This window comes from Protopterus annectens, chromosome 15.part0, assembly GCF_019279795.1.
Source record: "Protopterus annectens isolate FY-2018-M chromosome 15.part0, PAN1.0, whole genome shotgun sequence".
Lineage (NCBI taxonomy): Eukaryota > Metazoa > Chordata > Ceratodontiformes > Protopteridae > Protopterus > Protopterus annectens.
The window spans coordinates 251,103,766-251,114,391 of NC_056749.1; the positions used below are offsets into that span (position 1 = coordinate 251,103,766).

General features: G+C 38.7%; 1 protein-coding gene across 3 annotated transcripts in view; it reads right to left on the reverse strand.

The window, feature by feature from the left end:
* The window catches only part of PTPRB (protein tyrosine phosphatase receptor type B), a 796,390-nt gene that overhangs the window by 228,244 nt on the left and 557,520 nt on the right, over positions 1–10,626 (reverse strand). For all 3 annotated transcript variants that reach the window (XM_044057004.1, XM_044057003.1, XM_044057005.1), the window contains 2 exons: positions 6,574–6,834; positions 832–1,101 (listed from right to left, as the gene is read on the reverse strand). In XM_044057004.1, coding sequence (XP_043912939.1) covers positions 832–1,101; positions 6,574–6,834 — 531 coding nt within the window. The remainder of the gene's footprint in view (positions 1–831; positions 1,102–6,573; positions 6,835–10,626) is intronic.

A 10,626-nucleotide genomic window follows, 5' to 3' on the forward strand; every position in this document is an offset into this window, starting at 1 on the left:
ATCATCTTTGATGTTGTTCAGTCCCTGAAATCACCTGGGGTGAGCACTCAGTTGTGAGGGTGCATGCATGAATTTAGCTTATGTAATGCTTGGACACCCCCACACACACTCACCTACAGATATGCTTTATTAGCTCCCCCCGGCTCCACCTTCATGAGAAAGCAGATCATGTCTCTGGATGCTTAGTACATCATTTCTCAATGTTGTTGTTTGTCTTTTGTCTTTTCCCGGTTAGGGGTCGCCACAGCGGAACTCTGGTCTGCTAATGATTGGCAGTAGATTTTCACGAACGCTGAGGTGCCAGCTCGACGTTCAACCTTCAACGAAGGCATGCCCATTTACGCATGTCTTTCGAATGCTCACCCAACTGCGGGGAGGACATGCAGACTCCACACAGAAGGCACTCCCCGTACTACAGCTGAGACTCGAAAAGGAGAACCTCTTGCTGTGAGGCAACAATGCTACTGCTGCACCACCGCGGATGTCAGTACATAATTTCTCAATCAGACTCTAAATTATCAGGATCACTAGTCACATGTTGGGTAGTTGTGTAAGAAGTGAAAGTCATGTCCCTCATGCTTTATATTATTAATGTTCTCATTTACTTTCAACATAAAGGATGCATTCTCCATTATTAAAGATTATACATTAACATCCTGTGGGCTGTTACCTCTCTCATTTATTTTTAGCATGAATTATGCATTCTCTGTTACTAAACATTATACATGAATATCCTGTGGGTTATTACCCCTCTCATTTATTTTTATCATGAAGGATGCATTCCCCTTTACTAAATATTATACATGAAGACAATGTGTGCAGCACACTTACCAGTTCTTCCAGAGCAATAGACTCTGCTTTGCAAATGCCCACTTTCCACAATTACAGCAGCATCATACAGCCTTCCTGGAATAAGTCCCACATCTTTGATTTCATATTCCTTCTGGGTTTTGGCAACAGTGACATTCAGGATCACAGTAGATTGGTTTAGCAAAATAATGCGATACTGATCCCACACACCTCTGGGTGGAAGCCAATTCACCTTCAGCGATCTCAGTGAATCACTACTGCTCAGCTTTGCATTAGTAACGTTATCAGGGACTACAAAAGTTTTGAAAATAAATAGTAAAATGTTATTACAATGAATAAAATAGCAGTTTTATTAATTTATGCCCATTCACATTTAAAAAAAAAAAACGGGTCTGTTTTATATTGGTCAGAACACTTAAAAGTTCTTATGCAGTCTTTTGTCACCCATCTTTGAAATACTACTATTAAATTGTTGGCCACTTTTCTTCATTACAAACAGAGAGAAACAACAACAACAAAGAAACAAATATTCTAGTATCACAAATTAAGTTTCAGAGATACATTTTTTCATTTCTGTCTATTTCTATAAACCAGTGATTCATACATTTCAGAATGATTTGCAACATCTGCTCTCACTAGTTAAAGACTGAAGCTCTTTATTTTGCAGAATTATTGAATTTTCAGTGTTGTTAGTCAAACATATTTATATGAAATTTTTAGCCTAAGGCTTGATGAAAAGTTGGTAACTCACTACCATATTCTTTTTGTTTCTGAGACAGCCCATGCCAGGCAGATTTACTCAGTTCCTTCTAGCACTTCAATCTGCTGTAGACCACTTGTTCAACTAACATTCAGCCTTTAATTTCACCCTTTACAGCAGCTTTGGATAGCAGACAAGTAGCACAAATTACTTCCATGCAGTAAACCTCTTTCTTTTCTTGTTTCTTAATTCTCCATAGGTCATTCTAAAGCTCAGCTTAGGCAGACTGAAATAGAGATTATAATGTGTGTAGCCATACTTTTATTTTGCTGTCTTAATTTTGTGTTCATCCTAATAGGTATCTTCTTTTACTTGCATAGTTTGTTAAACTGTAATATTCTCAGATAAGTACTTAAATAAAAATAACAGACAAAAATTAAAGCAAGCTGATGCTGCCCTTTAACAAATAATTAATTTAAGATTTGTGAATTTAATGACAGACTTAGACAAAACATACTAAAAGGCTCATTCTACAAAAGTCAGAGAAGGAAAGGGATTTTGGCAGCTTTAATCAATCCAAGCTCCAAGATGACCTGTAGCATTCCTCTGCAAAAAGAAGGAAAGGGATTTAGGCAGCTTTAATCAATCCAAGCTCCAAGATGACCATTCCTCTGCAAAAAAAAGAAGGAAAGGGATTTTGGCAGCTTTAATCAATCCAAGCTCCAAGATGACCTGTAGCATTTCTCTGCAAAAATTGAAAACTAGCTGAAATAATGGAAACTATAGCTATATCCAAACAAAACAAACACTTCGGCACAACAACCAAACTATAATGGCTTAACAATATTATTCGTCAATAATGCTAGAATTGAGCTAGTACAAAATTTGTATATATTTTCAAAATGTTTAATTTCCGGAGTGTTTTGTCATTCTTATGAAGTCTTTTTATTTATATGAAGGTACTTACTGTTATTATTTTTAGTGCTTTATTTTCAGCTTAGTTGGCTGTATTTCACTCTATCTATTCATAAGAACAGAATACAAAACTACCAGGAATAATAACAGAATACCACGGATTAATATTCAGTCAGTACATCCAACACAACAACAGTTCAAAAAAGTATCCATAAATGATGAGTTCTCTATAAATTAAAACAATTGCTAACAGAATATAAATGTAAGAATATAGGTTAGACCTGTTTACTGTATGCCTCATCTGTTTCCAGTCCTGTCAGCTAGCTAGAATGGAGCAGTCTCATAGTAAGTAAAATTGCATATTTAGCCAGATCGGATGGTTTAGTGGTTAAGTGCTGTGATTGTAGTGTGCAGGGTCCTGGGTTCAAGACCTGCATGGGCTATTTATTTATATCTGACATGGCTTAGCAGCAAATCACTTTGGCTATGGTGTGCAGGGTCCTGGGTTCCAGCCTTGCAGTGGCTGTTTATTGTTGGCTAGGCTTACTTAGGCCCTTGGACCAATAGCCTAGTACCTGCCTATGAACCACTTTAACCAAACATTTCACTATGTGGCACTCGACTCCCCTAAAAGGCTGGCATTATCTAATTTACTAGTCTTTAATCTATTAGTCAATTAACCTTTAATATTTCAGCTGCTTACAATATCCTCTGTTCCCCAGACAGATGCATTATCACCAGCCAGTTATTAAATTAGTACACCCCCCCCCACCAGCTACATTTACTAAATCAGCACCTGGTACTCACTCACAAATCCAAACATCAAAAAAGTTACTGTATCCTCTGTTAATATTGCTAAACTCTGTAACGTGATCCCAGCAGATATCAGAACTATCTTATTTTATCTGCAATTTAAAATATCTCTCAGACAAATGGCCCTGCACGTGTAACAGTGCCATTACCAAGTCCCCTTCTTATTCTAAATCTTTTCCCATCTGTAATTTACAAACCCAATGAAATCATAGCTATCAATATAAAAGTACTGCCCTTGTACTAATCCCAGTACTAATTCCCCACATCATACAGTCAGATTAAACAAATATCACTAAGTATGCAAAATTTAATTATAACACTCTCCTGGTTATGGGGTTGTAGGGAATATAGCTGATTTGAGAAAATATGCACATGGTGTATCTGTTGTCTGTGTGCTAACATTAAAGTGGGATGTTATACACATTGTAAAATAATCCTGAATGTTCTGTTGATTCACTTACTTTACGTACTATATATGATATCTTCTACAGAAGTGTCTGAACTTAACATGCTTTACATAGTACATAGTGTGTGTAACATGAAAATCACCTATTAAGTTATATAATCCTAAGTATTATTGTATATTGTTACTGTCAGCTCATTCAAATGTATGTAATATGGAGTTTTTCTACCTGTACCACTATTGAAAAGAGGTGTTGCCCAGTCACACTTTCCTGGTAAACAAAGTCAAATAAGTAAATAAATAATACAGTAGAGTACAAAATGGCTTTGTAATGGCCAGCAGGGTGCTGTACTGTAGTACAAGTGGAATGGGGTCCAGTGATTCTGAAATTGCTCTCACTTTGTATATGGCTCTGATAAGGTAGCATTGGAGTAATGTATGTTCTACTGGAGGTCATAGACAAAAAGGAAGACCATACTGGTAGTGTGGGTCTATAGGTTCATAGGTTTACAGGACTTTACTAGGCTTACAACCCTGGGAGACTATACAGAAGATCACCCTCATCACCCAGTACTGTGGGAGACAACAATGCCCCTATAAACTTTCTCCACATATTCCTGGTGAAAATTTGTGATTATGCATCTATCCAGACTAGGTTTAAAGGTTGCTGGGGAAGTATTCTGCTTGATAAGTGAGGGTAGCCTATATCAGAAATGGGGTAGCCATTGTGTTAGGTATCTCTCATTCCATGTCATGTTGCTGATGTGGTAGGATAGATTTAAAACTCTAGGTGTCTGCTTTGCCACAGGTTCTAGCTTGGTGAAAGAATTCAAACAGTGCTGGGTCATTCATAGTGCAGAAGAAGGCTGAGCAGAGGTCACCACTCAGGAATGTGTACAGCACTGAGTACAGGGAAAAGGCTTTAAGTCTATCAGAGTAAGTGTACTGGGGCCTGAGATCTCTGTGTTAAGGAAACAATGAAATCTGTCAACCTAGTTTACATGCTTAGTGAGATGCACAACAAAGGATGCATTATATTTAATGATGGGCCTAAGAAGGGATGAATAAAGTGAGACTACAACTTCTTTGAACCTTAAAGAGAAACCACAAAGGATAAGCTGTGCAAGATAGATGGATTTTATAACCACAGCAGAGGTGTAGTGGTCAAAGGTGAGTCTGTGTACAATGCATATGTATTAAAATGACGAGGGTCTGGATGGCAAAGGATATGTATACATACTCTCAGAGCATAGTATGCATAAACTGGTGAAGTGAAATGCACAGGGTGATATGATATGATATGGATACTTTGCTTTCTCATGGGACACTTGGTAGGGGCAGAAATAAAAAGGAGCACAAGTTCAAGAAGAATCTAGATTGCTACATGGCATAGAGGTATAAAACCCTAGCTATGTTACAGGATTAACTAGCCCCTTATGTGTTGGAGGAGTTAGCTAAGAAGGGAGTTAGTGACTGGCTGAAGGTAGCTCATCCATCCTGGGAATGGGAGGTGGGGGGTGACCCATTCAAATGGAATAATGGCATCCAGCAGAAGTTAGCTGTTGCAGCAGGGCAGACCAGTGATGCATGTCTGTCAAGCAGCTTATATACGTCATGACGTCAGGATTTTATTCATGTAAGGAAGAATACAAGCAGCAGTGTGTTTAGCATTTTTGGAGATGTACTTATACAGACTGTTGTGGGGGTAACAAGCAAATAATCGACTGGATGTCTGGGTGATGCCTCTTTGTGGTCACTCAGTAACAAAGGGAAAAGCTGACTGTTGGCACAGAATGAGAAGAAAAAGATGCACTAAAACATTCTACACAAAATATTTGAAGTATCGTTGCACAGACAGGGCGATCAGATTGAAATGCACTGCAGATGCTGTAATGGAGAGAAGAGCAAAACAAAAGTGCTCAGTTATTACTGAGACACAAAGGAGCAGGCAGGGTTGGGTCAAGGGTAGTTCATAGGTTTACACGTTCATAGATGTTTACTAAGTTAATGACTGCAAGGGTCAATTTAAGCCTAGCCATGCATCCCAAATCTCTTACAAGTTCTGGTACCCTTGATAAGTGTAAGCAGGGCCTTGGGAGATGAAATATTTACAAGTAGGGGCCTGGGAGAAGAACCATTTACAGGCTGCCTGTGTCTATTAGAGGCATAGGTGCCAAACCAGGGATGAATTTCCTGTTCCACATCCAATTGTCTAAAGACTAAAATAATGGTATTTTCACCTTTGGCTTGCTCGGTGAATACCCATAACATGAGCTGATTGCACTTAAGTATACGTTTTCTTTTGCTAACATCTGATATTTTAATATAGTACTTGCAGAGTAATTGGAATTACTTGTATTTAGCATCTGCATTTGCTAAAGATGAATAGTGTTTGGATGCTGTCTAAGGCACACTAAATAATAGATTTAAGGGAATTAAACCATCTTTCATCCTAGTTTACATAATTACGACCTGAAAGGTAGATTTTGATGAGGACTAGTTCTGTGAATGATTTTGAAATCTAACTTTCAGTACAGTAGATTTCCAAAAAAGTCCTGGTAATTTGCTTTGTTAGAACAAAAACTTTTCTATCGAGTAGTACATTTGCTAAAGATTTTAAGACATTTCAACAGGAATTTCAGATCTGAAATTTTAATTTTGCTTCTTTTCAGGTAATGGTTTTAGGCACAGCAAATGCATCTTTCACTAATTTTAGTTATTGAATCACATTTTTTCTTGTGTCCATTTGCAGGAAATGGCTGAGAATCAGTATATTTCAACAGCAGGCCACATAAATACATAACCTAAATGTATAGTCTAGTACAATTCAAAATGAAGGAGCGTGATAGATGCATTTGTCTTGTTTGTAACAGAATGCAACTTGAGTATCACCTGATAATCTGAAAATAACACTGTTAATATTGGAACGTACCTGTCCTTCCAGTTGCTGTACTTTTAGCTTGCAGTTCTCCACTTACAGTGATGATGGTAACCTTATAGAGTTGTCCAGGTGTTAATCTATTAAAAACAGCCTCTGTTTCTGAGGATGATAAAGTTCTTTCTGTGATCTTATCACCAGGAGATAGAGTCAAATTGTAAAAGTCTATATTTCCAGGTGGCCGTTTCCAAGTTGCTTTGAGAGACTGTGGAATACCTCTGTCAGACAGAACCAAATCTGTGACTGCTGCAGGAGCTACAATGATAAGCATGATTAGCAGAAGACATTAATCTTGAATTGTTTCTCCTCCTGCCAATTAAAATTTAACTATAGCATCATGCGAGTTGCAAGCATGCTGACACAGACACACACACAAACACACAAATACACACATGCATATGTACACATGCATAGAAATGCTTTTTAATAAAAAGATCTAGGATGCCAGCAAACACTTACTCCTGGTTGCAACCAGACTATACAATGGTTGCCCTCATAATCTATGTTTAGAGTTTGTTTGATTTTGTTACTCATATATGAAAGTTGCCTCCCCATGCATATTTTCAGATGTTTTCAATGAACCAAAACGAACTTTTCTAAAAGGTATATGAACCTACAGCTTCATTTCAGAAATATAACTGGCTTATTAGGAAATATTGGACTATATTTACTACTGTCTCTACAAGATATTTGATGGCACATATCTACCTTTTTTCTAATACTTTTATGGCCTACTTACATACTGCCCATGCCTTTTCTGAAGTAGGTTTTCCAAATTAGAAACAGCACATAATGTGCATTAGTTAGGTGGCACATGGATATGTTGCCATTGCTCAGTGTATAAGTCCTCTAATGTAACACTCACAACATAGTTTCTCAAAGGCTATTACAGCAGAAATGCACAAGTTTGTATAAGAAATCAATAAGGTTCTGGCTGGCTAATGTCCAGTTGCACAGCTTGGGTTACCTGGGATAGCTCTCTTGAGTAAAAGCTGGGTATAAAAAACAATCTATATGACAAATATTAGCTAAGAATTGCTATACTCAGTGTAGGTTCACAGACAGGATGCAGCTTGGAAGTGGATGACATGGTGGTAAGGAGGAGGCTGGACATCATCTGTATCCAAGAGACATGATGGAAGGGCAGTGCAGCAAAGCCACTTTGTTTGAGATTCAGAGTCTACCACTCAGTAGAAGGAAAGAATAGAAATGGTCTGGGAATTGTAGTGAGGGAGAGGCTTCAGAAGACAGTGAGGGATGTCATCAGAATTAGTGGCAGTGTCATGGCAAACAGGCTCCAGTGTAAGGACAGGGCAGTACTCATAATCTCAGCATATGCCCCACAGCAGGGTTGTGATACTGAAGAAAAGAGTGCATCCACAGTTGCAGGACCTACTAGATAAAGCAGGACAGCATTAATTTGGTGTTGCTAATAGGTGACCTGAATGCACATACTGGGACAGACAAAACAGTATATGAGGACTGCCTGAGTCCACATGGATGGGGCAAGAGGAATAAAGAAGGAGAGGCCATTCTAGACATCTCTCTGTTAAATAGCTTAATGGTGGCCAACAGATAGTTCAGCAAGAGAGGCAGTCACAAAATCACATACTATAGTGGCCAAAATGCAACTCAGGTAGACTTTGACACATTGCATAAACCACTGGTTGCCACAATCACCAGCAAACAGTGGTCAGAGAAGGCTCTAAGTCCAACCATGCTGAAGACCTGGACATTGACTGGAGAGAAAGCACAACAGTTCAAGGAATTACTTATGGCTCCTCAAGAAGAGGAAATAAGTGGATTTGAAGAATAATGGCATTACCTCAAAACAGCACGTGTGAGGACTTCATAGCAGATATGTGTCTGAGTCTGGTTTGGAAATAAGGTACATAAGAAAGCTGGTGGTCAAATGTAGAAGTCCAGCAAGTCATCAAAAGAAAGAATGAGTGCAGGAAAAAGTAGGAGATAGAAAAGACAGACCAAGCTAGAAAGGCATACTAGTTGGCTAACAAAGAGGCTAAGGGAGGAGTTGGATTAGCAAAGAGCAAAGTCTCACATGCATTCTGCCAGCTTTTGGAAAGTGACTTAGTAGATGACACAAATAAACTATATCAGGCTGCAAGGCAAAGACAGAAAGGTAAAGAAAATTGTCAAACACCCTTCATAAGGGATGCCAGCAACAACCTGTTCACCAGTCCACATGACATCAAAATCAGATGAAAAGGGTATTTCAAGCACCTTCTGAATAAAGAAAAATGCACGGACATTGTACTGCACCAGACACAGCCTGCAATGAAAGAAGAGGAAGAACCCACCACAGAAAATGTAAGAGCAGCACTTAGGAAGATGAAGTCAGGGAAAGGAGCAGGCTCAGATGAGGACACAGCAAATATATGATACAATATGATATGATATAATATAATGTGATATGATAAAGATATTGGGTAATATAGGGGACAAATGGCTCCTAAGGGTACTTATAGCATATGGAGAGAAAGGAGCATTTCAGATGACTGGAGGACAGGCATACAGTACTAGTGCCAGTAGTCAAGAACAAAGTGGACATTCATAAATGTGGACAGTGTAGAGGTATCTAACTCATATCACACTGCATGAATTATCTAGAGATTAATAAATGAATATGCAGAGTAGTACAAAGTATGATGGGAGATGAACAGTTCAGATTCAGAAGCTAAGAAGTGAGACAGAAGGAAAACAGAGAAGGAGGTTAAAAGCATCAAGTGTCTGGGAGGGGTGGTTGAGGAAAAGGGAAGACTGAATGAGGAGGTCAAAGCTAGAATCAGAGGGGCTGCAAGCCAAATGGCACAGATTGTCATGGGGTAGTGTATTACAGGACAATGTCAAAAAAGCTGAAAAGTAAGGTTTATAGAACAAAGGTGTGATCAGTACGACTGTATGGCACAGAAGCTTGGGCAGTAAAGGTGCAGAAGTTGAGGAAGCCAGAGGTGATGGAGATGAAGTGCCTGAGACAGGCAATAGGATGCATACTATGGGGCAGATGAAGACATATGAGCAGACGCCAAAGTAGTCCCAGCTTCAGAAAGGGTCAAAGAGAATAGACTACTGTAGTTTGGGCACCTGTACAGAAAAGCAGAAAACAATCTAGTGAAGAAGATGAGACAGAGCGGAAGATGGCAAGAGGATATGACACATGTATCCAGCAAAGAGGAGGATGGATTGTATGAGAGAAAACCTATGACAGTCTGATATGAGTGCTGAAGAAGGTAGGAGAGTGGCATTGAACAGAGAGTGGGGCTGACAGTGGACACGATGCTCCTACACCATGTAGAAAATGGGAAAAAGGGAGCTGATGAGGATGACGTGTGTGTACGGGGGGTACTTGTCCTGTACCTATTATGTGGGAGATTATGAACCCATCTTAAGATATATATTCTGATATCAAATGACTACATATCAGCAAAAGTGGACATCTGTGTTGGCAGTGGCCACATGGGCAATTACTGAACTGTCAGCAAGGGGAGTTCAAGTTGCTGCATTTTGAAGAACTGTTCTAGAAACAGTTCCAGAACAGTAGTGGCAGACCTCTTCTCAGATCTTGAAGGCACTTCTTAAACACATTGACATCTTTCAGCCCATTCACTTTTGTATATGTTTAAACTTAGAACAGATCACCTATGGAAATATCAGACTTCTAATGTTCCTTGGTTGATCATAGAATACTACTAACCTCAATTCCTGTGTTAAGCACACACCTAAAACTTAGCCCTAGGCATTTTGGCCAGCTACATTCCAAAATTAAAATAAATACTTAAGACCTTCTTCTCTCTAGCAATATATACTGGCATGCACTCAGCAGTCATGCAGCCTCCTACATAAAGGAGGCTATTACTGCTACTACACTTATATTTAATACTATACTATAATATACTATACAATACTAAACAATACTATCCTATAGTATACTGTACTGTACTATATCTCTTAATCTGTCTACAAAATGTTACATTACTTCCCCTATCTCAGTGTTTCTATTATACACATAACAAAATTCTGTGTCACAAT